The sequence below is a fragment of the Phyllostomus discolor genome, chromosome 6 (genome assembly GCF_004126475.2).
Source record: "Phyllostomus discolor isolate MPI-MPIP mPhyDis1 chromosome 6, mPhyDis1.pri.v3, whole genome shotgun sequence".
NCBI classification, from domain to species: domain Eukaryota; kingdom Metazoa; phylum Chordata; class Mammalia; order Chiroptera; family Phyllostomidae; genus Phyllostomus; species Phyllostomus discolor.
The window spans coordinates 107,935,658-107,962,969 of NC_040908.2; the positions used below are offsets into that span (position 1 = coordinate 107,935,658).

The following is a 27,312-nucleotide window of genomic DNA, read 5'->3' on the forward strand; positions in this document are numbered from 1 at the left end:
GGAACCTCCAACTAATGAGTCTTCAAATAAAGTTAGCCCAAGGCAAACTGATCTCTGCTTGGTTTTTGTTTCATTTTGTTTTGGTTTGTTTTTTGGAGGGTGAGGTAGGTGTTTTGTGTTGTTTTGGTTTGGGTTTATTTTTTACAAAAATGTTCAGGAATGTATCATTTTGTTCTCAACATTATATTTCATAGCTATATCTAATTTTTACAATACAGAAACAGAATATGTAGCTTTCATCTTTCCCTCTAATTTATTCAGTGCATATTACCTGCCTGTTTGCCTACCACTGAAATAAAGATACAGCCTCTGTCTTAAACAAGTTAATAAGGAAGGCAAAAAGATAAAAATATGATTCCAATTAATAAAAAGGCAAATTTGTGAAAGAAAAGTATAAAGAGAGGTCCTATGAGACTAAATTTTCTAAGAAAATAGAGAAAAACAATTCAGGAAGAGGAGCACCAAGTGTTACGTCAGGTCATCTAGCAGTTTTAAAATTAATACAGATTTAGCACAGCTTAAGGCTTGAAAACTATAACATCATCAGTGTTAGTCTCCATCCCTCACTGGATGAGAAACTATTCATGGTAGTTGTATTGGCTCATTTTGAAAGACTTTTTCTAAAACTCCTGTGATCTTGGGCCTTTTGAGGCCAATTCACAGTAAAGCTTTGTTTTCAATGATTGGCATTTATGCAGAAAACTTTCCTTTTCTTAAAAAACAAAAATCTCTGCCCTGGCTGGCATAGCTCAGTGGATTGAGTGCGGGCTGCAAACCAAAGTGTCGCAGGTTCGATTTCCAGCCAGGGTACATGCCTGGGCTGCAGGCCATAACCTCCAGCAACTGCACATTGATGTTTCTCTCTATCTCCCTCCCTTCCCTCTCTAAAAATAAGTAAATAAATGATAATAATAAAATCTTAAAATAAAAAAATAAAATAAATAAAAATCTCTGATTTAGTAAAAAACCCAAATGCCTTGTGTTAGCACTGGAATCTTATTTTTACCATTAGGCAATGAGCTTTCTGATCTTCTTATACATCCTGGTATCCCACAAGCCAAGTCAGTGGCAAACACAAAGTCTTCCATAAATTTAGTTGAATAGATGAACTATAGCCCACTTGCACACTCTCAGTAAAATGTCAGAAAGAAAAACAAACAATGATTGGTTTCTGTGGGAGGGGGGTGAGGAGCAGTATTGTGATCTTTACCTTTTTGCTATTTCTCTTTTACTCAAATTCCTAATTTCAACATGGATTATCATTAATTGAACAACTATCTTGCAGATTCAACTATCTGCATTGCTAAGCACCTTGAAACTCAATATATAGATGTAATATTTTTTGTTGTATATTTTGTAAAACCATGCTGCTGACAATGAACATGGTCTGCTTATGTAGACATTGAACAGAAAAATATTTATTATTCTTATTTGCATTATAAAATAAGTGGTAGAGAAACTGAGGTTAAAAACCAGATGTGGCTTTATACTTTATCATCTTATCAGAAGAGAAACATTAACCACCACCCCCTTCTCTCCTTCTCTCACCTCTGTGTAACACACACACACACACAGACAAATTGTGTTCAGTAATATGAGGTAAAAAAACAATATTTTTAAATTAAAATATTAGGAAAGGCATAATTTAAATGTGCAGTCATAAAAGATCTCTCAGAAGGAATGAAAAGTAGATGAGACCTAAATGGTGAATAGTAATAGCTAGCAAAGAATCGTGAGACGGGCCATTCTGGCTGGAGGAAAAGCACATGGGAAGGCCTGCGGACAGGGAAGCAAGTGGGAAAATGGTGTCAGGAGAGATCAGAAATGTGGCAGGGGCTAGATCCCATAGAGCCTTGGAGAACACGTTCAGGATCTGAGTGTTTACTATTCAACACAATGATAAACCATTGTGGGCAAAGCACTAGGAGAAAAAAATGATTGCAGGTATATCTTTAAAATATTCTAATTTCTGTGAGGGAGAATACTGTGGAAAGAGTTGAAAACTGGGAACAGAGAGATCAGCTGGGTGGTTACTGCAGGGTGGCTGGAATGAATATTAAGTAAAGCTACCAAATACTCTGCCTTGAAAGCTGGAGAAATAAATGCACTTTTTCATAAAAATCAATAGTCTGGTTCCAGACAAGATCACTTTGAGATGCCTTTGAGATTTTCAAGTGTGAATTAATTAATTTAACAATTAAGACCTTCTAGTTTGTGCCAGAAAATGTAATAGGAACTGGAAATATAAAATACAGTTGAAGTTTCCAAGAAACTCACAACCTAGAACAGCAATGTTCAACCTTTTTTATATCATGGCACACAAACTCATCACTAAAATTCTGTGGCACACTGATCTGACAAAAAATAGTTATAATTTTGATTCATTCACATTGGATGGCTGTTGTGTTGGCTGTTGTCATTTCTTTTGACAATCTAAAGGAAAAGAGATCAGTACCCCTGACTAAATAGTCAGAATTGCATGTTTTAAAAATTCTTGTGGCACACCAGTGTGCCTCTTGCCACACACTAGATAAAGATCGCTGATCTAGTGGGAGAAAAGCATGCAAACAGGTAACAACAGTGTACTAAGTGCTGTAGGTGAAGAATGAACAAAGTATAATGGAAAAGTGGAGGAGGGCCTACCTAACACTGGAGAATTTGGGATGGCTTACTTTTTTTTTTAAGATTTTATTTATTTATTTTCAGAGAGAGAAGGGAGGGAGATAGAGAGAGAGAGAGAGAAATATCAATGTGCGGTTGCTGGGGGTCATGGCCTGCAACCCAAGCATGTGCCCTGACTGGGAATCGAACCTGCGGGACTTTGGTTCGCAGCCCAAGCTCAATCCATTCAGCTACACCAACCAGGGGATGGTTTACTTTTGAGGCTTGATCTTGAAGCTCACTTAATAAAAAAGTACAGATCATATTAGAAAGCAAGGACAGCACCAGGGCTGTGAATGACACCATCATTCTCCAAACTGGCCCAACCCAAAAGAAGTGACCCTTCTCTAACCCTGTCCACCCATATCTAGTCAATTATCAAGTCTGGCTGCTTGACTTGCTAAATATTCTTACCCCGTCCATACAACTCTTCCCTTGACTGTGTTCTCATCATCTGACATTTGACTACTACAATCATTTCCCAGTTTATTGCCCTACTCCCAAATTTATACTATATTCCTGTAAGTCTACTATTCACCTTGCTACTGGATAATGTATCCAAAATACAGATTTATCCCCTTGATTTCATTGCTTAGCACTTACCAGTGTTTTCATGTCTCTATAGGATATATTCCAAGTTTTTCAACATGACACACAAAATTCCCTCTCTCCCATCCTTTCCTATGATCTTGCCACTTTCAATCACCACCTTTTTATAATGCTCATGTTACATTCTGGTATAAAGGGCTGCTTATAATTCTCATCTACACACAGCACTATTTGATTCTTCCATGCCCATACATGTATTTTCTTTTCTACTTGGGATGCACTTACTCGGTGATATAGAGGAGGCTCTCAGTCAATGTGTGTCAGCCTGCACTAAAACAATGGGGAGAGCTACCAGTGAAGATGAAAGTAGGCATTAGGGGCATCCTGTGAAGTGAGCCTGTAACTAAAACATTTGGACTTTGTCCTATAGATAGTGTGGGGCCAGTGGAGGTTTGTAATCAGAAGAATGAAATGATTCCTCTGGTTACACTGATATTATGTGAAGTTTAACCTTTAATTGAGATCTACAGCACTTTGTCTAAGAGCCTCTAGCTATTTGCAGCCCTATCTCACTGACTCTGATGCAAAGTAACAGATCACTTGGAGCTGCTGGCGAGAAGACTGCTCTGATGGCTTCAGTTATTCCAAAACCTGCCACAGAAATGCTTCAGGGAACAGTGTAAGCCTCTCCTCTACCCACTTGGCTTATAGTTGCCCCACTTCACACTGCAGCATGACAGTTCAGACCACCCTTGGTCAGTGCCCTCACTGTGGTAATAGCAGCTCGCTCACACATAATGCTTCCTGTGTGCCAGGAACTGTTTAAAGCATCTTCCAAATGTTAATTCAATTAATGCCAGCAAAACTCTGTAAGACTGGTAGCACAGTTAAGAGATCTGAGCCCACTTAGAATTGAATAATTACTTAGAAAAACAAGTAGGAATTGCAATCAACAGGCATTACTGTCCATATACAGGGTCCAGTAGAAGTAAGGCCTGCTTGGGGGTAGTTGGCAGGGTAATAATATGGGTGTAATAATTTATAGTTTTAATTTGGACATTTCACCTAAAATGTCACATGGTGTGCTTGAGTGTGATATTGTTATGTTACAGAATTACATGCTTATGATTTTGAAATAAAAGATTTTGTAATGAAAAGGGGGCATTATTTATGCCAGCCCTGTATTTACCTATGGACTTGTATGTACATATACATTCAGAAAAAGATGTCTGAAATGAAGGTTACCTATTGATAAGAAAATATGTTTATGAGTGATGGGATTGTGGGCTACTTTTTCAAATATACACATATACGTGTAAACATACATTCATATAATATGAATTATATTGTGAAAATGTGTTTTTATAAATAAAGCCTTTAAAATAAATGTTAAGCTAGCCATATTCTTAATAGTCATCATAGACTAGCAGGAACCAGGGACCAGGAATGAGGGAGAGGAGGAGAATCTAGCATGAAAACTAGAAAGAAAAGGCAGAAAGAAATTTATAAATGGAAGGTGAGGGCAGAACACAGACAACATTCCTAATTCAACTTATCTTTATTGAGGACAGCAAGTAGTAATTCTTTACCTAACAATTGTCAGATATTGTTGTCAGCAGTGAGTAGGAAACAGGATCTGTGCCCTCAAAGAGATCATCATCCTAAATACCGATAAATGATAAGATATTTAGTGTTAAGAGCAAAGAAAAGCTGTTAACAGCAAAGAAAAAGAGTAAGTGAAAATAAGCTTCCACTTATTTAAGTGAAGTGAAAACACTTAAATAAGGTTTAAAGTTGCCTCTTCAGTGAATTGAATACATACAAGCATCAAAGTAAAGTTGGATGTCGAGCAAACTAAAATGAAAGAGAAGAGTGTCTTGGATGTAGAATGATGAACTGAGAGTGATATAGGCAAGCTGGACAAAGGTCAACTCTTAGAGGGCTTTGGAAACCATGATGAACATTTTAAAGTTCATCCTAAGGGAAACTGAAACCATTTGTTATTCATTCAATCATGTAGTCATTCATTCAACAAATATAGACTGAAGTGTTGAAAATATTTCTATGACCAAACTATAATTATCTGCCCCATAACATTTACATTCTAATGGAGAGAATAGTTTTAAATGGGTCAATTATTATCACCAGAATATCAAATATCAAAAAAGAAAGGAAATGTAATCAAGATAGACTACTGTGTAAATACTATTTACATAGTCACAACATAAAGAGTGAATATTGTTTAAAAAACGATGAACAGGGGGGATACTGATTTCAGAATAGTAGTTTCATCTAGAAAGAGAAAGGAGTCAGATGTGAGTTACAAAAGTGATTCCGGTTGTATCTGTAAGTTGTGTGTGTATATAAGGTGAAACAAATAACAAGATCTGTTAAATCTATTTTTTGCTCTATGCCTCCCTGCATGTTTATAAAGTATTCATATTATTTGAGATAAATATTGAATGCTAAAAGATAAAACGTAAAAATAAAGGCTAAATTGGGAATTTCAAAAGAAAGAGAAGAGAAAATGACAATAAGGAAATTTTGTGAATCACAATGTGAATCTGTTTGTGGTTTGGAGTATGATGATGCAGTGGGAATAAAAAGCAATGAAAAGATCTTATTAGGAGATAAAATCAATAGGAGGACATAATTGTTTCCCTAGGAGAAAACATTAAGTGAAATGTGGTCTGGTTTGAGAGAGGAAGGAGGGATAAAAGTGTAAGGCAACAATTTAAGCTAGGCACCAGATAATTCCCTAACAGCTGCTGCCAAGGTAACTTTTTTGTTGCATACCATTCCTCACCAGAAACAGGCGAAAAGTGTCCTAGAAAGAATATTTAATTTGCTTTCTCTCAAAGAATTTAGGATAGGATGTAAGTAGCAAATCTTTAGCTCCCCTGGCCAAAGCCAAAGGCATGAAAACACTTCCAGGTGGGTTTGCCAAGTCTGGCCACCTTCCAACAAACCCAAGTAAAAAAAAAAAGCAAAAACAAGGTGGCTTTCAAAAAATAACTTGATGGAAAACTTTTTGAGGAAATTAGAATGATTTCGTGCTTTTTCACTCATAAAGAAATGTATCATACTTATTTTTATGTGCAAAGCTGTAAAATGGAAGGGAGGCACTGCATATAGGCATTTTAATGTCAAAAGGAACATTCTCTAAGAAGTTTCTTTGGTTCCCTCCAAAAGGTTCTTTTGGAGGTAGGAACCTTTGTGTCTTACCTTAAGAGGAAAAAAGGGAACAAACAAAAAGGGAGTTGGTGGGAACCTAGGAGGGACTGGAAGATGAGCTCCAAGGAGGTGTATCCATAGATGCACTTTGTAACTCCAGCTTTCGAGTTACTCTCTTCTTACATTGGTTGTTTCTTCTGTGTTCCTGGGTTGTCTCACTAATCCTGGGATTAATTTTTTAAACTTTTAAGAAGTACACTAAATAAAAACATGGGAGGATTGCTTTTACATTACAATAATTAAAACTATCTTAAGCACTATCCTTTGGAATCTTATGAGATCAATATTACTATTTTACAGTTGAATTAATTAAGACCCTGGAAGATTCTTTATGTTGCTCAAGATCACAAAATTAGTGAAAAATCAAGTTTGAGTGCTATGATTTCACTACTTTATGCTACCTGCCTTTCTTCACAATCACATTTTGAAGCCCCATAGTTTCAGAAAATTATAGAAAGAGAAAAAAAACAGCTTTCAAGTAGTCATATGTTACTTATTACCAAGTTGCTCTGATAGTTTTCATTTCAAGTGTGCTTAAAACAAGCTGTCTGTTTGATTATTACAATTTAATTTGGACAAGAAAAGGGGTAAAAAATCCTTGCCATTTATTAAGTATCATGTGTCTCTGAATCTTTGTAATAGAATTTAGATAAGAAATGTGTTTATTTCTGTTAAAATAATTGGAACAAATAGTTCCTGTTGATATTAAAAATAGAACAGGCTTTCAGAATGATAACCTGTTATTTCTTGGCTTCTAGGTTAGGTAATAATCTGGATAAAAACATGCTATATAGCTGGTTATCCTCTCATTTATTCATTCAGCAAAAGTTCTTTTATCAAGTTTTCTTTCAACACAGTTTTCAACACTGTGCAAGGTTCTAGTGCTAGAAATATAAAAGGGGTGTATCTTACTTTCCATTTATATGGAATCAAAACTTTTTAGTGGAAGAGGCTGACTTAAATAAGTTATTGCATTAAGAGTATAACATATGATACATACAATAGTTGAATCATATGCCAAGGCCAATGGTGGCACAAAGAACAGAAGTATTCCTTAGCAAATAGTTCCAACTAAGCACAAACAGCACTGGGAACTGACCACAGAGTGTTCATGCAGCCAGAGTTCCTACCCTCAAGTACCCCAGAGCCTAGGCAGACACGCATACAAATAAGCAGTTCAGTTATATTAACTGTTACCTCTCTGGTGTTAAAAAAAAGTTTTAAAAATATATAGTGATGAGAAATGGACATAGAGATAAATGGATTGATTTAAGAATAAATGAATAATGAAATCCCAAAAAAGTTCAAACCTCCCTCTATTGAATGTCTTCCACATTTTAAAGTAACTACATTAAGTATGCCTGGAATATAATAAAAACTCGTTTAATGTTTGTCTAATGAAAGAATAAAAGAGACGGGGAAGTAAGAGAAATAATGAAGAAACAAACAAACAGAGGAAAGGAATGAAGGAGGAAAAAAACAAAAGAGCTAGGAGGAGTAAGAACTGGTCACTATAGGAACACAGAGGAGAGAATATTTACCAGCTCTTGAGTGCTTAGTGGTCCCTTCTGGGAGGAGACAGAACCAGTGTGAGTGGAAATGAGAAGTTAATCAAGTAAAAGGGGGAGAAACTTTCAAGTGGGAAGGCCCTAAGGTTGATAAAACATGTCCTAGCTAAGAAAATGTATATTTTTTCCAATATCACAAAGCTATTCAGAGGCAAGTGAATAACTATTTCACATTCACCTTTCTATCAAAGTCTATCCTATGATAACTACCCCTTTCTAAAGAATATACATCATGATCATGAGTAGCTGTTAAAAAAAGAGTGATCATTTTGTCTAATGATATAATTTCCAGATCCCAAAGCACTTTTCAGACTTTCCTTGTTAATATTGCTACATAAACATTCACCAATATAACCTAGGGAAGGTAGATTTATGACAAATAAATTATCTCTAATAATTCATCTTTATTATCTTCCAACAGCACAGCAATTAAATCAAAAGGCTTTGGAGTCAGACATGTCCATGTTGAAATCCACATTCCATCAATGAGACATTGGTGTGATTTTATGCAAATAAATTTCCTTCTCTGAGCTTCAACTTCCTCTTCCATTAAGTGGAGATAATTGTAGTAATGAATTTATTGATTTTGACGGGAGATTAAATAGCATTCATAAGTTAATACCCCTTAACAATCCTATTAACTGTCATCTCTCCAGTGTTCAAAAGAAAAGTCTTTAAAAACATATAATGATGAGAAGTAAACAGAGATAAATGAATTGACTTAAGAATAAGCAAATGATAAAATCTGGAAAATGTTCCAACATCTCTCTATCAAATGTCTAATATATTTAAAAGTAGGATCCTTTAAGTCAATGACTATTGAGCCCAGTGAATTGCATAGGGTAGGTGAGAAATTTGTATTTGTTGAATACAAATTCTCTGTAAAGATAGTCATGAGCCGTAACAATACTAAAAAATAATCTGCTATTTTTTTAATCACTCTCCCCGATTTTTAAAAAAAAATAGTTTTCTGGTTTCATTTATGACTTCATCACTCACCTTTGATGTTTTTCTTACATATAAGGGAAAAATTTTTTTAACCTTTCCAGAAGGGATCTAGCATCTACTACTGCCATCAATACTTCTACATTCATTGTCAACTATTCATTGGGTAGTATTTGAAATAAAACTAAGGGTGGAGTTTTGCAGTGTTCCAGGGGTTATTATTGATCTTCTTTTCTATCTACTTTCACTTCATTGGAGATCTTACTCAGTCTCATATTATTAAATATTATCCATACACTGAAAATTTCTGAATTTAAATATATAGACTTGACTCTTCATCTAATCTCCAAGCGTGAATATTCAACTACCTACTTAACATGTTTATGAAAATATCGATTAGATATCTCAAATCCTACATTTCCAAAGCAGAAATCCAGCTCTGTAACTTCTTTATCTCCAAGGCTGCTCTATCTTTAGCATTCTATATTTCACCTGATGGCAATCCATTCTTTCATCAGTTCAGGCCAATGCCTTTGGAGTCATCTTTTGACTCATATCCTTTAATCAGCTAGTAAAAATCTCCAGTGACTCTTCCTTCAAATACAGAATTTTATCATTACCTCCACTCTAAGGTTCCTGGTCCTAGTTAGTAATCAACATTAATCACCTTTACTGCTGAAATAACCTCCTAACTAGTCTTCTTGATCCTACCCTCACGCCTATCTACAGCCACCACTTAAGACCCCAGGCAGAGATACCTTTTTAAAAAGCAAGCCAGACCATGCTACTCCATTGTCTAAGAACCTACAATGATTTCCCATTTTAATCAAAGTCAAAGCCCTTACAAATTATTATCTGGCCCCTTGTTATATCTCTGCACTACTTTCCCCTTCACTTCATCTCCCTCTTACTCCATCATAGAGGTCCTTTTGTTCTTCTTTAAAATACCTGGAAGTCTCTCACTCTGGGGCCATTGCCCCAGCTGTTCTGTGCCTGGAACACCCCACCACAGATGCCACAGGGCTTTCTCCTCTCCTCCTGCAAGTCCTAGCTGAAATGTCTACCCAGACCAACTTGTTTAACATTACAAACTGACCCCTTACCCTATTCTACCTCTTATTTTCTTCATTTAATATATAACCTTTTATCCTATTATACTTTTTATGTATTATTTTTGTTGATTATATATTGTCAGCCTCCCCAGTTGGAATATAAGCTAAAGGGCAGGGTTTGTTTGTTTGTATGTTTTGTTCACTTGGAAATAGATAAGTTCTGAAACACAGTCAATACTCAATAAATATTTGCTGAAGAAATAAATTACAGAATGGAAGAAAGAAAACAAATCCCCAGTATTGAGTGCCTATCATTCATTGTCATAGAAACTTAGTTTTCTGCCAGCTAATCCTTATCTGCTGTTTACAAACAAACAAACAAACAAACAAAACCCTGAGGTTGAAGATGTAAAATATCTGTGCTGTATTCACACACTAAGTAGCAGAAGTAAGGTTCAAGCTTTACTGTAAAAATTGTTCTGAAAACTCATGCTTTCTCTTGATACAATGCTGCAGGTAACATGGAAATGACCATGAATCACTGGATTCTTTCTAAAAGGATCTCTAAAATCCTGTGAAAAAAATGTGTGCACTTGTGCTTTAAAAACAATGAGTTATTTCATGTTGTGCTGAAAAGAACAATTACTTTTTTTTTAAATGAAATGCCAGGGCTCATGCATTGAAAATTTATAAAATGCCTTCTTACTCTTCCAATTTCTCAATTCTCATTAACTTATGAATTTGTTTATCCCATCAGATGAGTCAGAAAGATGGTATATTTATAAATGTAATACAATTTGCTACAGGAAGAAACAATTGCTAAAAGGCCCTCTCTCCGTGGAACTTTTCAAAACAAGTCCTCAAAGAGAACATAAACCAGTTTTCCTCTTGCTAGAAACTGAGCAATAAAAAATGTACATTGTGCTCTTTTTCACAGTGATAAATTTGTGGTATGGCTAGAAATAATGTCATCATGGTCAAAAACCACTCTGATATAACCAGACTGGAGAAAATAATGTAGTTCCATTGATTTCAGGTTTTGAAAAATATAGCTTACCCAAAATAAATTATCACATTTCCCCCCAAGACCATAAAACATTATAACACAGTGCTTACCACTACAGTCTCTAACCCACTTGGAAGATGCTTCATAAAGCATCAGTATATTATATGAGTAATATGAAGCAGATAAATGTCTCCCATCTTGCTACTTCTTAAAAGTCCCATTAAGTCAAGTGAAAAATTCAGGGAGCACATGCACTACCCTGTACTTACAAACAATTTAAGATAACATAATACCATTTACTTGGGGCTGTGTATATATAAACAGGCTAAAAAGATAAAATAGGCCTGGCTTTTCCCCAGAAGAGCATAAGATGACCTAATAAAACACAGAGGCACTGATGTTGAGTCACTACTGTTTTATGTACGTATTTCTCTTTTTCCTCTTTTTATCACTTTACAGTTATTAAGCCAGTGTTCAAGTCACATGTTATTTTATATCATCCTCACAGTAACCCTTGAGATGTAGGCAGGAAGGTGTTATTCTCTTCCCTCCTACAGTTTTAACTGATTTCCCATTTGAACTGTCAGCAGTACTTCCAGAGATGTTGTGATGTTCTTATGAAACTAAATTACTACTATGCTGTAAAGGTATTATTCCTCTGTACATCTGATTCCTGCATTTTGGCTGTTTCCTTTACATTTCTCTTCTCCCCATTCCATGTCTGTACTTCTCCTTGCATGGTTCCTTTCACTTGAAATGCTCTTCAGTCCCAACCCTACCTCAGTTCCCACAACTAAAAAGGAATGAAATAGTGGGGCATCCCTCATAAGACATTGTAGGCATTAAAGAAGGTGGTGAGTGTATAGTACTTAGCACAGTGCCTAGAAGAGTTGAATCCCAGAGCCTGAGCATTTGACCAGTACCCTCTTTTAGTGGAACAGACAATTGCCTTTGTATCACCATGGTGCAGGCCCAGTAGCTTCAATAGTGTAGATGCTAAGTAATGGGCATTGAACTAAGAAGTGAGTGTAATGCTCTAATTGTGCTAGGTGAACAATTTTCAATATCTAGTCAGCACATTTTCTTATTTAGATTCATATGCTGTGTTTTTCCACTTCGTCTGCAGTAGGACCAGAGTCATATTTGTCAAAGCTGATCCCTACAAATGTGCATCTGGGATAATCCTTCCCCTTAGCACTCTGCAGTATGATCAAATCATTCTTTACGCCTTAATTATGAAATAAATCTTTAAATACAATTTCAAATTCTGCCATAAAATGTACCCAATAACAAAGAACAAAAATAAAACTACAGTAAAAATATAGCTCAAGTTGACTCAACTCTCTAAATTTTATTTAGGGAACCTAAACCAAAATTATACAATAAGCCAGGAAGGGCTGGGTTCAATGATAAACGGAGGTCTGCGAGCCCCTCTGAGCAGTGTGAGGGATGCCCCCTTGTCCATCCTTGTTCGCTTGTGCTGTGGGTATTCAGTGCCCATTCAGAAAAATATCTGCACTAGAAAACTTCAGAAACACAAACCCAACAATTTTCCAATCAGGGTCTCTAACTAGAAACCCTCAAGACATACAGGCAAGGATGACAACCTTGCTGAAGAGTTGGAACTAATGTGATTTTTCAGACTGGAACATGGATTTATGTCAGAAAAACAAATATCAAATACTTATATTACCACTAGCCTTGCCTTGCCCATGGCAGACATTGTTAATTACTCATGATTCTCCTTCCATTAGTAGCCTCAGGACCCACTTCAGAGGGACACTTGATCAATTTGCCTCCTCTGATACAGCATCAATCAAGCAAGCAAGCAGGCAAGCAAAAATCCCAGTGTTTTAATCTCAGCCCCAACAGGTTAGCGTATTGAACCTCATATTGACCCTCTTTAAATAGAGGAATGATTCCAACTTCAGTTGTCTAGTATAAAGTTTACCTAAGACATCTAGGACAGCACCTGACATACAGCAATAAATGTTAGTGTACTGCCTCTTTTAAATGCTGGTGTGAACAGGACCAAGGCAAATTTGCCTCCAACTGAGGCAATTTATGATAAATCTTAAATAACATTTGGATGAAGACTAAGTTTGTATTTGAGGGAGTGACTGGGGTATGTTTTCACACTAACATAATGGTAAAAATCAAGTCTATGATATGCCTTCCCTCAGAGGACTCAGGGTGCTTTTCTTCTGCCCAAGGTAAAAATTGTTGCAATTAACAGTTTTGGGGGGAACAGTTAATCTGAACTTTAAATTAGATGGTACTTGTTAAAAATTACTACTGTTTACTGTATTCCTCCTTCTTCTACCCGTATTTCTCAGATTCAATGAATTACTCAGAATTAGATTAATCAGTCGATCACAAAACACTTAACAGTACTTAATCAACACCAGGAATATTTCTAATGTGAAACATGTCATACTACTAGGCAGTAAGCCTTTTGAGTGCTTATTTAATTTTGCCCTCTCTTCATTACTAGAATCTTGACTAAAATTTAGATGCAGTACCCTGAATTTGGTCTTCTGTCTGTAACAGTATGAGGAGGAACTCCCCTAAAAATGGAATTTATTTATAAAAAATTGTGTGTTTGTTCTTTACATGTTTAAACTTCAGTCACCTTCAAAGTACTTTCCACCTAATGCAATACACCTAATAAGATGTTTTTCCCACTGCTCAAAATAGTTTTTGAGCCTGTTGATTTAAATGCCATTTTTTGTTTCATCTCTTTCACATCAGCAAAACATTTCCATTTGAAGACTTTTTCATCCAGGGAAACAAAAAAACCGTCTCTCAGGGCAAAATCAGATGAATGGGGAGGGTGGAGTACTGGGGTCGTGCAGTTTTTAGTCATAAACTGCTGAACACTCAGTGCAGTGTGGGCAGGTGTGCTCCTTAATCACCCATCATGAAATGGGAAAACAGGTTGAAAGAGTCGTCAAAAAAATTAACTGAAGCCAAACATAGCCTCTCACAACAATGCCAGCTGGTACACTGATACAGATAGGTTCCTAGAACACTCACTTCGTGGGGAAAGCCTATACTACAAGGGACCCACCTTCCAGAAGATAATTCCAGTTTTTTGGCAGTCCCCCTCATACATAACATTTCCATAATTGGGGACTTATCATAAGTAAACAAAAAATTTTACTGAGAATGATTTGATCCACATACCAGATAAGAATTATATACTTTGGTTATACAGCAAATATATTGGTTTGTAATTGCTGTGCTGACTGTGTAAGTGAGACACTGTGCTTAGTACTGGGGATCCATTTGTGAGCAAAAGAGACAAAGTCCTTAATATCAGGGTGCTTACTCAGTCAAGCAGGGAAAACAGACCCTAACAATATAACCTCTCTCTCCCCGCTCTCTCTCACTGTCTCTCTCTCATATACATACACACATACACTAATTCCAATTCTCCTGAACTATGGAAGTTATGAAAAACTGAAGTTTAGGCTTAGTGAAGACAAAATGGTACAAGATCAGGGATATGGACAATGCAGGAAAAATCCTGAGTCTGCATTCCTCTGCCTTCTCAAACCAACACCTAGAGATCCAAAGCTAGAGGGGTGAAGAGAGGAGAGTCATTCAAGTGGTCTCTTGATGGAATCACTTGAAAGCAAGCATTACGTTGTTATAACACCTTGTGCTCTGGCAGAATTGTTGCTCGTGTACCAGTTTTGTGTACTTGAAATGGCCTTACAAGCAGCTGAGGACATGTACATCTGACTCTCAGAGGCTCTCAACAGCAACTTTCCTTCCTCCAAAAATATACCAGGAATAATGAATCTTGTTAAAGAGTGCTTGTCTAGCCTACTTGCAGAATGTCAGGCACCTATCCCAAGATCTCTGACTTCTCATTCCTTCCGCCTGAACAGACACTTGGAACAGGGGTTGAAAATGCAATAGTTTAGGACTATTAATACAGTCCTAAATAAATACCCAAATTAAAGTGTAAAATTAATACCCAAACAGTGAGCATGAGTGAGCACAGTCATTGCTGAAGAGTCATATCATTTTTAGGTGTCCCAGAAATCAGTGGACCATTTTTTTCCACTAGATGTGTCAAACCACATTGGTGGAATCACAGGATGAATGTGAATACCATTTTGGCAGCTCACTTTCCCTTTTTAAAAAAGTTGTAATTTTCAATATATATTTCACTTCAAGCTATGAAAAGATGAATTGTACTACAGAACCATAAAATATGGATCAAGCATGAACAGGGAGGAAAGTGAGAAGTGAATAGCTACTTAAATAGATGTCATCAGATAATAGGCCATTCCAGCCAATGGCTTGTCTGTATTTCTCGAAAGCAATGTAATGATGCATATCTTCTGAGGAACTCTCATATGCTTGCTAGGAGGGAACTGCACTGGCATGATCAAGATCTTTTAATCTAAAATATAATATATATATGCTAAATTGATAAAATTTATAATAAAACTATAAAATATATACACTGTAGATTTGTAGTTAACCTCTGTATGCCCTTCTAGTAGGTAGTAACTTAATAACTCTTTGGGTAAGGATTTAAGAAAAAGAAATATTTTAGAGGGTATGCTGGACCATCCAATTAACTGCTTGCCTTTGGCTTCTGACACGCTTCTTTCCTTCTAAGCTGATCTCTCTTATGACTTCCCTGACCTGTCCTCTTCCCTGCCATTCCTTAGCATTGGTGTTACACCAGACCTCTAGGCCCTGATCTCTTCTACATCTCTGAATTTCCTCATTGATTGCTTTCATTTACATGTCTCTCACTTCACCCGTAAACAAGTGATTCTTTTTTTAAGTATTTTTATTGATTATGCTATTGCAGTTTTCCCAATTTTTCCCCCTTTATCCTCCCTCCACCCTGTCCCCAACCTTCCAGTATCTCCGCCCCCCTTAGCTCATATTCATGCGTTGTACATATAAGTTCTTTGAGTCCTCTGTTTCCTATACCATTTTGTATTTTTCCCCATCTATTTTATGCCTATTAATTATGCTTCTTCTTCCCTGTACCTTTTCCCCCCTGTTCCTCCCTTCCCCCTCCCCACTGAACTCCCTCTGCGTGATGTCCATTTCTCTGATTCTGTTTCCGTTGTGGTTGTTTGCTTAGTTTTTGTTTTCATTGTTTTTCTTTTCTTTTAGGTTCATTTGTTAATTATTGTGAGTTTGTTGTCATTTTATTGTTCATATTTTTTATCTTCTTTTTCTTAGATAAGTCCCTTTAATGTTTCATATAATAAGGTCTTGGTGATGATGAACTCCTTTAACTTGACCTTATCTGGGAAGCACTTTATCTGCCCTTCCATTCTAATGAAAGCTTTGCTGGACACAGTAATCTTGAATGTAGGTCCTTGCCTTTCATTACTACAAATACTTCTTTCCTGAAATCAGCTGACAGTCTTATGGGAACTCATTTGTTGGCAACTGTCTCCTTTTCTCCTGCTGCTTTTAGAATTTTCTCTGTCTTTTTTTTCCTTTGTTTTATTTTAATCATTGTTCAAGTACAGTTTTCTCCCTTTTACTCCCAATCCAGCCCACCCACCCAACCCTTCCCACTTCCCTCCCATTACCACCTGCCCCCCCAGTGTTTGTCCCTGTGTCCTTTAAATTTGTTCCTGTAAACCCTTCCCATTTTCCCCTGAAATTCCCTCTTCTCTCCCTTCTGGTCACTGTCAGCCTGTCCTCTATTTCAGTGTCTTTGGTTATATTTCACTTGTTTCTTTGTTTTGTTGTTTAGGTTCCTGTTAAAGGTGAGATCATATGGTGTTTGTCTTTCACTGCTTGGCTTATTTCATTTAGCATAATGCTTTCCAGCTCCACCCAAGCTGTTGCAAAGGATAGGAGCTCCTTCTTTCTTTCCGCTGCATAGAATTCCATTGTGTAAATGTACCAGAGGTTTTTGATCCATTCATTTATTGATGGGCATCTAGGTTGCTTCCAGCACCCAGCTATTGTAAATTGTGCTGCTATGAACATCGGGGTGCAAAGGTTCTTTTGTATTGGTGTTTTAGTGTTCTTAGGATATAGTCCTAGCAGTGGAATTGCTGGGTCAAAAGGCAGATCCATTTTTAGTTTTCTGAGGAAGTTCCATACTGCTTTCCATAGTGGTTGTACCAGTCTGCAGTCCCACCAACAGTGCACTAGGGAGGGTCCTCTTTTCTCTACAGCCTCTCCAACACTTGTTGTTTGTTGCTTTGTTTATGATGGCCGTTCTGACTGGTGTGAAGTGGTATCTCATTGTGGTTTTAATTTGCATCTCTCTGGTAGCTAGTGATATTGAGCATCTTTTCATGTGCCTCTGGATCCTCTGTAGGTCCTCCTTAGAGAAGTGTCTGTTCGAGTCCTTTGCCCATTTTTTAATTGGGTTACTTGTCTTCTTAGAGTGGAGTCGTGTAAGTTCTTTATATATTTTGGCAATTAAACCCTTGTCTGAGGTATCACTGGCAAATATGTTTTCCCATACAGTTGGTTCTCTTTTTATTTTGATACTGTTTTCTTTAGCTGTGCAAAAGCTTTTTATTTTGATGAGGTCCCATTTGTTTATTCTTTCCTTTATGTCCCTTGCTCTAGGGGACATGTCAGTAAAACAGTTTCTGCATGAAATATCTGAGATTTTCCTACCTACGTTCTCTTCTAGGACTTTAATGGTGTCACGGTTTATATTTAAGTCTTTTATCCACCTTGAATTTATTTTTGTATAAGGTGTAAGTTGGTGCTTGAGTTTCATTTTTTTGCATGTAGCTGTCCAATTCTCCCAACACCATTTGTTGAAGAGGCTATTTTTATTCCATTTTATGTTGCTGCTTCTTTTGTCAATATTAATTGACTGTAGAGACTTGGGTTTATTTCTGGGCTCTCTGTTCTGTTCCATTGGTCCATGTGCCTGTTTTTGTGCCAGTACCAGGCTGTTTTGATTACAGTGGCCCTGTAGTATAGTTTAGTGACAGGTATTGTGATCCCTCCTACTTTACTCTTCTTTCTCAAAATTGCAGCAGCTATTCTGGATCGTTTATGGTTCCATGTAAATTTTTGAAGTGTGTGTCCTATGTCTGTGAAATAAGCCATTGGTACTTTAATAGGTATTGCATTGAATGTGTAAATAGCTTTGGGTAGTATGGACATTTTGATGTTATTAATTTTTCTAATCCATGAACATGGTATATGTTTTCATTTGTTTGTGTCTTCCTCGATTTCTTTCCTCAGTGTTATGTAGTTTTCTGAATACAGGTCTTTTACCTCTTTGGTTAGGTTTATTCCTAGGCATTTTATTTTTCTTTTTGCTATTTCAAATGGGATTTTTTTTCTTGATTTCTGCTTCTGCTGTTTCATTGTTGGTGTACAGAAATGCCTTTGATTTCTGGATATTGACTTTGTATCCCGCTGTTTTGCCAAATTCATTTATTAGGTCAAGCAGTTTGTTGGTGGAGTCTATAGGATTTTCTATGTACACTATCATGTCATCTGCAAACAATGAGAGTTTTGTTTCCTCCTTTCCAATTTGGATGCCTTTTATTTCTTTTTCTTGTCTGATCGCTGTGGCTAAAACTTCCAGCACTATATTGAATAGAAGTGGTGAAAGTGGACAGCCTTGTCTTGTTCCTGATCTTAGTGGAAAAGATTTTAATTTTTGCCCATTGAGTATGATGTTGGCTGTAGGTCTCTCATATATGGCCTTATTTATGTTGAGGAATGTTCCCTCTATTGCCACTTTGCTGAGTGTTTTTATCATAAATGGGTGCTATACCTTATCAAATGCTTTTTCTGCATCTATTGATATGATCATGTTGTTTTTGTCTTTGCTTTTTTTTATGTGATCTATTACATTTACTGTTTTGTGAATATTGTACCATTCTTGCATCCTTGGAATGAATCCACTTGGTCATTGTGTTTGATCTTTTTAATGTACCATTGGATGTGGTTTGCCAGTATTTTGTTGAGGATTTTAGTGTCAATGTTCATCAGTGATATTGGCCTGAAGTTTGCTTTCTTTGTTGTGTCTTTATCTGGTTTTGGAATTAGGATGATGTTGGCCTCATAAAAAGAGTTTGGGAGACTCCCATCTTTTTGGATATTTTGGAATAGTCTGTGAAGGATAGGGGTTAGCTCTTCCTTAAATGCTTTGTAGAATTCTCCTGTGAAACCATCTGGTCCCGGGCTTTTGTGTGTTGGGAGTTTTTTGATTACTGCTTCAATTTCTTTTGCTGTTACTGTTCTGTTCAGGCTTTCTGCTTCCTTTTCACTGAGTTTTGGAAGATTATATTTTTCTAGAAATTTGTCCATTTCCCCTAGGTTTTCAAATTTCTTGGCATACAGTTCTTCGTAGTAATTTCTTACAATCCTTTGTATTTCTGTGGTATCTGTTGTAATCTCTCCTCTTTCATTTCTGATTGTGATTATTTGGGTCTTCTCTCTTTTTTTCTTGATGAGTCTGCTTAAAGGCTTGTCGATTTTGTTTATCTTTTCAAAGAACCAGCTCTTGGGTTCATTGATCCTTAGAATTGTGCTTTGAGTCTCTATGTCATTTAATTCTGCTCTGATCTTGGTTATTTCCTTCCTTCTGCTTGGTCTGGGCCATCTTTGTTGTTGTTCCTCGAGTTCTTGTACACATAGGGTTAGGTTGTATGTTTGAAATGTTTCTAACTTTTTTAGGTGGGCCTGTATCACTATGAACTTGCCCCTCGGGACTGCCTTGGCTGTGTCCCATAAGTTTTGGGTTGTTGTGAGTTTGTTTTCATTTGTTTCCAGAAACTTTTTGATTTCTTCCCTAATTTCATTCTTGACCCATTCATTGTTTAATAGCATGCTATTTAATCTTCATGATTTTGAGTGTTTCGTGTTTTTTTCCTTGGGGCTGGTTTCTAGCTTCAGTCCCTTGTGACCGAGAAAATGTTTGGTATGATTTCAATTTTTTTAAAATTGTTGAGGCTTGTTTTGTGTCCTATCATGTGGTCTATCTTTGAACATGTTCCATGTACATTTGAAAGGAATGTGTATTTGGCTTCTTTGGGATGGAGGGCTCTGTATATATCAGGTAAGTCCATTTCATCTAGGGTATTGTTCAATGCCACTATATCTTTGTTGATATTTTGTTTGGGAGATCTGTCCATTTTCGACAGTGGGGTGTTAAAATCGCCCACTATAATTGTGCTGCTTCACTATCTTTCTTGAAGTCCTCTAAGATTTTCTTTATATATTTGGGTTCTCCTATGTTGGATGCATATGTATTTACAATATTTATATCTTCTTGGTGGATTCTTCCCTTGAGTATTATGAAGTGGGTCTCTCTTTATGGCCCCTTTTTGGAAGTCTATTTTGTCTGATATGAGTATTGCTACCTTGGCTTTTTTTTCCCTGTCCATTTGCTTGGAAAATTTGTTTCCAGCCCTTCACTTTCAGCCTGTGCAGGTCTTTTATCTTGAGGTGGGTCTCTTGTAGGCAGCATATGTGTGGGTCATGTTTTGTTATCCATTCAGCTATTCTATGTCTTTTGATTGGAGCATTTAATGCATTCACGTTTAAGGTTATATTGATAGGTATTTATTCGTTGTCTTTTATGTACGTGTGTTCCTCTCTCTCTCTCTCACTCTCACTCTCTTTTCCTTCCTTTCTTTAAAGCAGTCCCTTTAGAATCTCTTGCAGGCCTGGTTTGGTGGAGGTGTATTCTTTTAGACTTCTTTTATCTGGGAAGCTTCTTATTTGGCCTTCTATCTTGATTGAGAGCCTTGCTGGGTAAAGTAGCCTTGGTTGCAGACCTCTGGTTCTCATTACTTGGAATATTTCTTGCCATTCTCTTCTGGCTTGGAGTGTTTCCATTGAGAAGTCAGCTGTTAGCCTTATTGGGGATCCCTTGTATGTTACTTCTTTTTTTTCCCTTGCTGCCTTTAATATTCTCTCTTTGTCTGAAATGTTGCCATTTCATTATGATGTGTCTTGAGGTGGGCCTCTTTGGGTTCCTCTTGATTGGGACTCTCTGTGCTTCCTGGATTTGTGTGACTTTTTCTCTCATCAAATTAGGGAAGTTTTCCTTCATTACTTTTTCAAATAGGTTTTCTATCCCTTTCTCTTCTTCTTATTTTTCTGGTATCCCTATTATACAGATATTATTACATTTCATATTGTCTTGCATTTCTCTTAATCCCTCTTCATTTTTTCTTAGCCTCTTTTCCTTTTCTTGCTCTTTTGGGGTGTTCTTTTCTACTTTGTCCTCCAATTTGCTAATCTGGTCTTCTGCTTCATCAGTCCTGCTTTTCATTCCTTCTACTGTGTTCTTCAGTTCAGAAATTGTATTCTTCATTTCCTCTTGGCCCTTGTTGATAGTTTCTATTTCCTTTTTCATGTTGATATAGTTTGCAGTGAAATCGTTGTAGTTTCCCTCTAGTTTCTGGTAGCGCATTGTGAGTTCATTGAGCTTCCTGATAATCATTGTTTTGAACTCAATATCTGACAGTTGAGTTGCCTCTATTTCCTTTAGCATTTTTTCTGAGGCTTCCTCCTTTCCCTTCATTTGGGGATTGTTTCTTTGTTTTCTCATTGTTCGTGAGACTCTTCTTGTTAGCCTCTGTTTCTTAAATTGATCTGTTCTTGTTCCCTGTGAATATGGTGTGAACTTCTGTGGTAGAATTCCTGTGAGATTCAGTGGTGCAGTCTCCTTCATGTATCCTGGTGTTCACAGCTTCCCCCTACTCTCTTGTTGGTTTCTAACTAGACAGACCAGTTTTTCTGGTCTTGCTGTCTTTAGCAGACTGAGGGGCCTTTCAAATGCTTATCACTCTTCCACTCTTTTTGTCTTTAAACTTGGGTAACTTAATGATGATGTGCCTTGGTGTGTTCATCTTTGGGTCCAACTTCTTTGGGACTCTCTAGGCTTCCTGGACTTCCTAGAAGTCTATTTCCTTTGCCAGATTGGGGAAGTTTTCCTTCATTATTTGTTCAAATAAGTTTTCAATTTCTTGCTGTTGTTCTTCTCCTTCTGGCACCCGTATAAATTTGGATATCGGAATGTTTCAGGTTGTTCCAGAGAATCCTCAGCCTCTCTTCATTTTTGGGGGTTCTTGTTTCCTTGTTCTAATCTACTTGGATGTTTATTTCTTTTTTTGTTCCAAATCATTGCTTTGAATACTGGTTTCCTTCTTGTCACTGTCAGTTCCCTGAATATTTTGCTTTATTTCATTTTGGGTATCTTTCATTTGTTCTTTCATTTTTTAATCAAACTCAATCAGTTCTGTGAGCATTTTGATTATGAGGGCTTTTAATTCTCCATCAGATAGGTTGGTAATCTCCTCATGCCTTAGTTCTGAGCTTTTGCTGTGTTCTTTCATTTGGGCCATATTTCTTTGTCTTAGCACACTTGATAAGTTGTAAGGGGCGAAGCCCTACTTATTCACCTGGGTGGGGCAACCATTTATGCTGCACTGCCTGTGAGGGAGGGGCCAGAGAGGGAGCAAAGTAGCTTGCCTGCTCATTCTTTAGCTCACTTTCCAACAGACTGTTGTGTCCAACTGGAAGTATCTCCCACTGCAGCAACCCCAGCTGTAGCCCATAGTCAGCTCTGAGTCTCAGTTTTCCCTTTAAGTCAGTCCCTCCCTTGCAGCTAGCTCCCCCAAGCTCGGCAGTCAGCCTCGCCCCTCAGCTGCCTTGCTGTGGTTTTTCTGAATCTGCCCACACAGTCACCTTACCAGTTTCGTTGTTCTGGTTGATTTTTTTCTTTAATTCCTTGGTTATTAGAGTTCCATGCAGTTTGATTTTCTGTTGCTTTTGGTTATTTATTGATTTTAGGTTGGTTGTTATTCTCCTTTTCGTTGTGCAAGGAAGCAAAGGGTTTCTACCTACACCTTCATCTTGGCCAGAATTCTAAACAAGTGATTCTTAAAGCTATAAGTTTCATCCTGATATCTCTTCTAAGCTTCTGTTACCATGTCCTCAGTAGGTCATAGATACTTTAAACATAACACTGCCAAACTGGAACTAGATATCATTCCCATAAATGTGACCTTTACTTCCTACAGCCTTTATCTTAGTTAATAGAGTTGCCTTCAACTTAGTGTGAAGACTCTCTCCTGATTTTTCTATATGTCTACCTCACAATTTCTTCAATCCAAGCTCTAAAGTGTCTTTACTAGCTGAGTATTATCTTAAGTGCAGTGACTCATAGTTTTTGACCTATCATCCCTTGACTTTCCTCTTGTGATAGCCTTTCTGACCAGCTCCTTTGCCTCTAGAGTCCACCTACCATCTTTACCTGCCTTTCCAATCTTTCTTCCCCCACCACTAGTCCAGGCTATGAGACAATGTAGTTCATGAAAAGCTTTAGGTAGGGTTAGGGTGATCACGTTTTTGAATGAGTATATAAGACATTTGCATGCTGGATGAGAAGTCCACCTGATCATCTATAAGGCTCGGTTGCCAACCAAGGAACAAGGACCAGTTATGTAGTCATTGAGCTTAAGATTCCTTTGTCCCACCCCAATGTACTGATTCAAATCTCCTAAATTTAGACCCTTGAATTGTACTTCTGTAGGCTCCCCAAATGATTGTGATTCACATCTGTTTTTGGAAACTCTAAGATCTTATCCAATTATAAGACTCAGTCAGTGATTATAACACTCTAATCAGAATCCAATTTGCTATTCCAACGAAAAGTGCAAAAGTATTTTGTGCAATGACAGCATCATTTAACTAAACATAAAGACTTCTGAGTGGTACAGATTTAATGAAAAAACATTCATTTAAATATATAAATTCTGGTAAATTTGTGAAAATAATCACATCACATTAGAGGCATGCTTTATGTACATTTCTTCCAACACACATATCTAATGGGGTTTTCTTTAGCTTCACACATGATGTTAATTAGTTGCACATGAATAGCTGAAGAAAATATATAAAGTGAAAACAGTGGTGAATGTTATCATATGCAAAACATTTAGTAATTAGGGTGTTAATTACATTTAGATAAAAACAATTAAGATTTAGCAGAACAGCAGAAAAAACAGAAGCGAGGAAAATGAAAACTTGTTTCCCTTTCTGGCCATGAGCTACTAATGCCATATGTAGTAACTGATATAGGAAACATGTTATATGGCACCCAAAGCAGAACTTCTGTCATTAGCTAGAGAGAATCAGCTCAAAAAAGAAATTTAAAAAGAAGGCATGTAACCTAAACGATGCCAAATTGTATCACCTTTTTTTTTCTGTTGTGTAATAAAATGACATTTAAAAAAAAAAAAAACCTGTGAGGCATGAGTAGAGAATAATTTGAGAATGTTGGCATTTGCCACACAAGCCAACTGTTTGTCTTTGGGGTCGGTTTTCCTCTACTACCTCTTCCTTTTTTTAAACACTATCTTCTCTTCTGCATCTCCCAGACTTATCTCAGGCCACTCATCACACTATTGTATAGTTTCCTCCTTTCTTCCTTCCAGTGCCTCCTAGTTCTTTCCTTATAATTAATCTGTTTGCCAAAACTATCAAATTCCTGAACTCAGCCAAATCAATATTTTCATTAGCTAATTCGGGTTGAAGGAAGACTTTATTGCTCCTATAGACTGGGTCAGGATCTATACTATACTTCTTCATGGCCCTTATTATAGTTGTAATTTTTTAGAAGCCTCTCCCACCTGATTATTTTTTATAAAGGCAGGAAAATGTGTTCATTTTCTTCATCATTTTGTTTTCAGAACAGGAACAGCTCTTATCACAGAATATGAATTAATAATATAGAGATAAATATTTTATGAATGAGTACATGAAGAGATGAGTAGTGTGGGTTCCTGAAATTGAAATGGTAGATTGGAGACAATGTGAAAGGGTCATGAGCAGCTGCTTGTAACTTAGGTACAACTGGCCCAAGTAAATATTTCTTCCTTCTTTTTCAATATGTGTCTGTGTTTTTGCAGGTTGTGATTTGATCCCAGTACAGTACCTTCGCTGGGGTGACCCTGAGCCCATTGCAGCTGTGGTGTTTGCCTGCCTCGGCCTGCTGGCCACCCTGTTTGTTACCGCAGTCTTCATCATTTACCGTGATACCCCGGTAGTCAAGTCCTCCAGCAGGGAGCTCTGCTACATTATCCTTGCTGGCATCTGCCTGGGCTACTTATGTACCTTCTGCCTCATTGCAAAGCCCAAACAGATTTATTGCTACCTTCAGAGAATCGGCATTGGTCTCTCCCCAGCCATGAGCTACTCAGCCCTTGTAACCAAGACCAACCGCATTGCGAGGATCCTGGCTGGCAGCAAGAAGAAAATCTGTACCAAAAAACCCCGATTCATGAGTGCCTGTGCCCAGCTGGTGATTGCTTTCATTCTCATATGCATCCAGTTGGGCATCATCGTCGCCCTCTTTATAATGGAGCCTCCTGATATAATGCACGACTACCCAAGCATTCGGGAAGTCTACCTGATTTGTAACACCACCAACCTAGGAGTTGTCACTCCTCTCGGATACAATGGGTTGCTGATTTTGAGCTGTACCTTCTATGCTTTCAAGACCAGAAACGTCCCGGCTAACTTCAACGAGGCCAAGTATATAGCCTTCACAATGTACACCACCTGCATTATATGGCTGGCCTTTGTGCCAATCTACTTTGGCAGCAATTACAAAATCATCACCATGTGTTTCTCAGTCAGCCTCAGTGCCACAGTAGCTCTAGGCTGCATGTTTGTGCCGAAGGTGTACATCATCCTGGCCAAGCCAGAGAGAAACGTGCGCAGCGCCTTCACCACCTCTACCGTGGTGCGCATGCACGTGGGGGATGGCAAGTCATCCTCGGCAGCCAGCAGATCCAGCAGCCTAGTCAACCTATGGAAGAGGAGAGGCTCCTCTGGGGAAACCTTAAGGTAAAAGCCGCGGGGACCTTGTGGGGCACTGGCCCTATGGCTGAAGCAGTGGCATTTGTTTCTGTTTTTTTTTGTTTTTTTAGGTGGAAAATATCTGAATGAGTGAAACTATAGGAGGCATAGTGCTGGGAAAGGGATTTTGGACATTTTCACTGAGTGGTTTTTGTGGGGTTAATTGGATGTGGACCCAGGGACTTAGGCCAAGCCAGAAACATAGAAATTGGGACCTCTGGTAAAGCAAAGTTATAGTAAAAGGTGGGTGAAGTCTGAGGGCAGGGAGAGTACAATTAAGTCATTGAGCCAGGGCAAGGCCCTCCAGGTCCTGAGAGGACAGAGATACTTTGTGCACTAAATTCTAGTTCACCAGGAAAGAGTAGAGAAAATTATTTTTAACAAAGAAGATTATGCTGAGAACAGAACACCAAGAACCTCACACTTCCAACTGTACCCACATGTGCCTGAACTTTTTTCAAGCCCAGAAAAGTTACTGATTGTCCAGTCCATAGAGGTATGAGAATGTAGAATTTATATTCTAGTTCTTAATGGGCAAGTTGGACTCTTGAGAAATGTCTGAGTAGATGAAAGAAACAAGAAAATAAAGTAGCTTTGACTACATTCTTCCTAAACAACCAGCCAGCCTCCCACTTTCCCTGTTGCCAACAATCCCATCCCACCCCATCAAGTTCAGTGCCACAGGTATGGTTACTAGGCAACAGCCATCTGAAAAGAATCTGAAGCCAAGTTCTGAAGTCAGTGATCCCCCCACACGCACACATGTGAAAGACTATCTTATGTGATAAATGCCCCCCCATAAGTTACTTCAAAAGGCAATGAGAACATCTTATCAGTGGTTTGGGAACACATTTGAAGGTGTGAAAAAAGCTATATAGGTTGTTGAATTGGAAATAAGGATCTGCTTTCATTAAGAAGTGCCTATCAAGAGAGCTAATCATGACTCATCTTCTAATTGTACTGAAATTTGACAATTTTCCTAAAATCTAGATAAATAAGGGGAAGACAAATATATTTCAAATGGAAGACAAATGGCTAAATAATGTAGCTTGAACAACTCTCTTATACCATCATTTAGTCTATATAAAAAGTCCTATTTTCTATCAGCCCTAATTCCTCAAAGCCCAAATTGTGGAGATGGTAAAGATACCATGCCTGCTGAGGACTGAAAAGGACTCACAAGATACTTAGAGTTATCCACATGGCCCAATTCATTTGCATTATTTATGTGTATCCTTCCCTCTTTCGATTCTTTTTAAGCCTTGCATGCCTCTCATCTCTTTCCATGCACCTTGTACAAGGTAGTCAACCAGAGTGTAAACTTCAGAAAAAAAACTGTCTTTTATTTCTTCAATAAATCCTGGAGATGCTACATTCTATACACAGAAGACCTTCCATATCTCAAACCTGCTGGCATATTTTCCATCTGCCTTCCTTACTC

The 27,312-nt window shown here is 37.5% G+C and overlaps 1 protein-coding gene across 2 annotated transcripts in view; it reads left to right on the top strand.

Annotated features, from left to right (window-relative positions):
• GRM5 (glutamate metabotropic receptor 5) overlaps positions 1–27,312 on the top strand; it is a 475,733-nt gene that overhangs the window by 395,249 nt on the left and 53,172 nt on the right. For both annotated transcript variants that reach the window (XM_028516315.2, XM_028516316.2), the window contains exon 8: positions 24,920–25,859. In XM_028516315.2, coding sequence (XP_028372116.1) covers positions 24,920–25,859 — 940 coding nt within the window. The remainder of the gene's footprint in view (positions 1–24,919; positions 25,860–27,312) is intronic.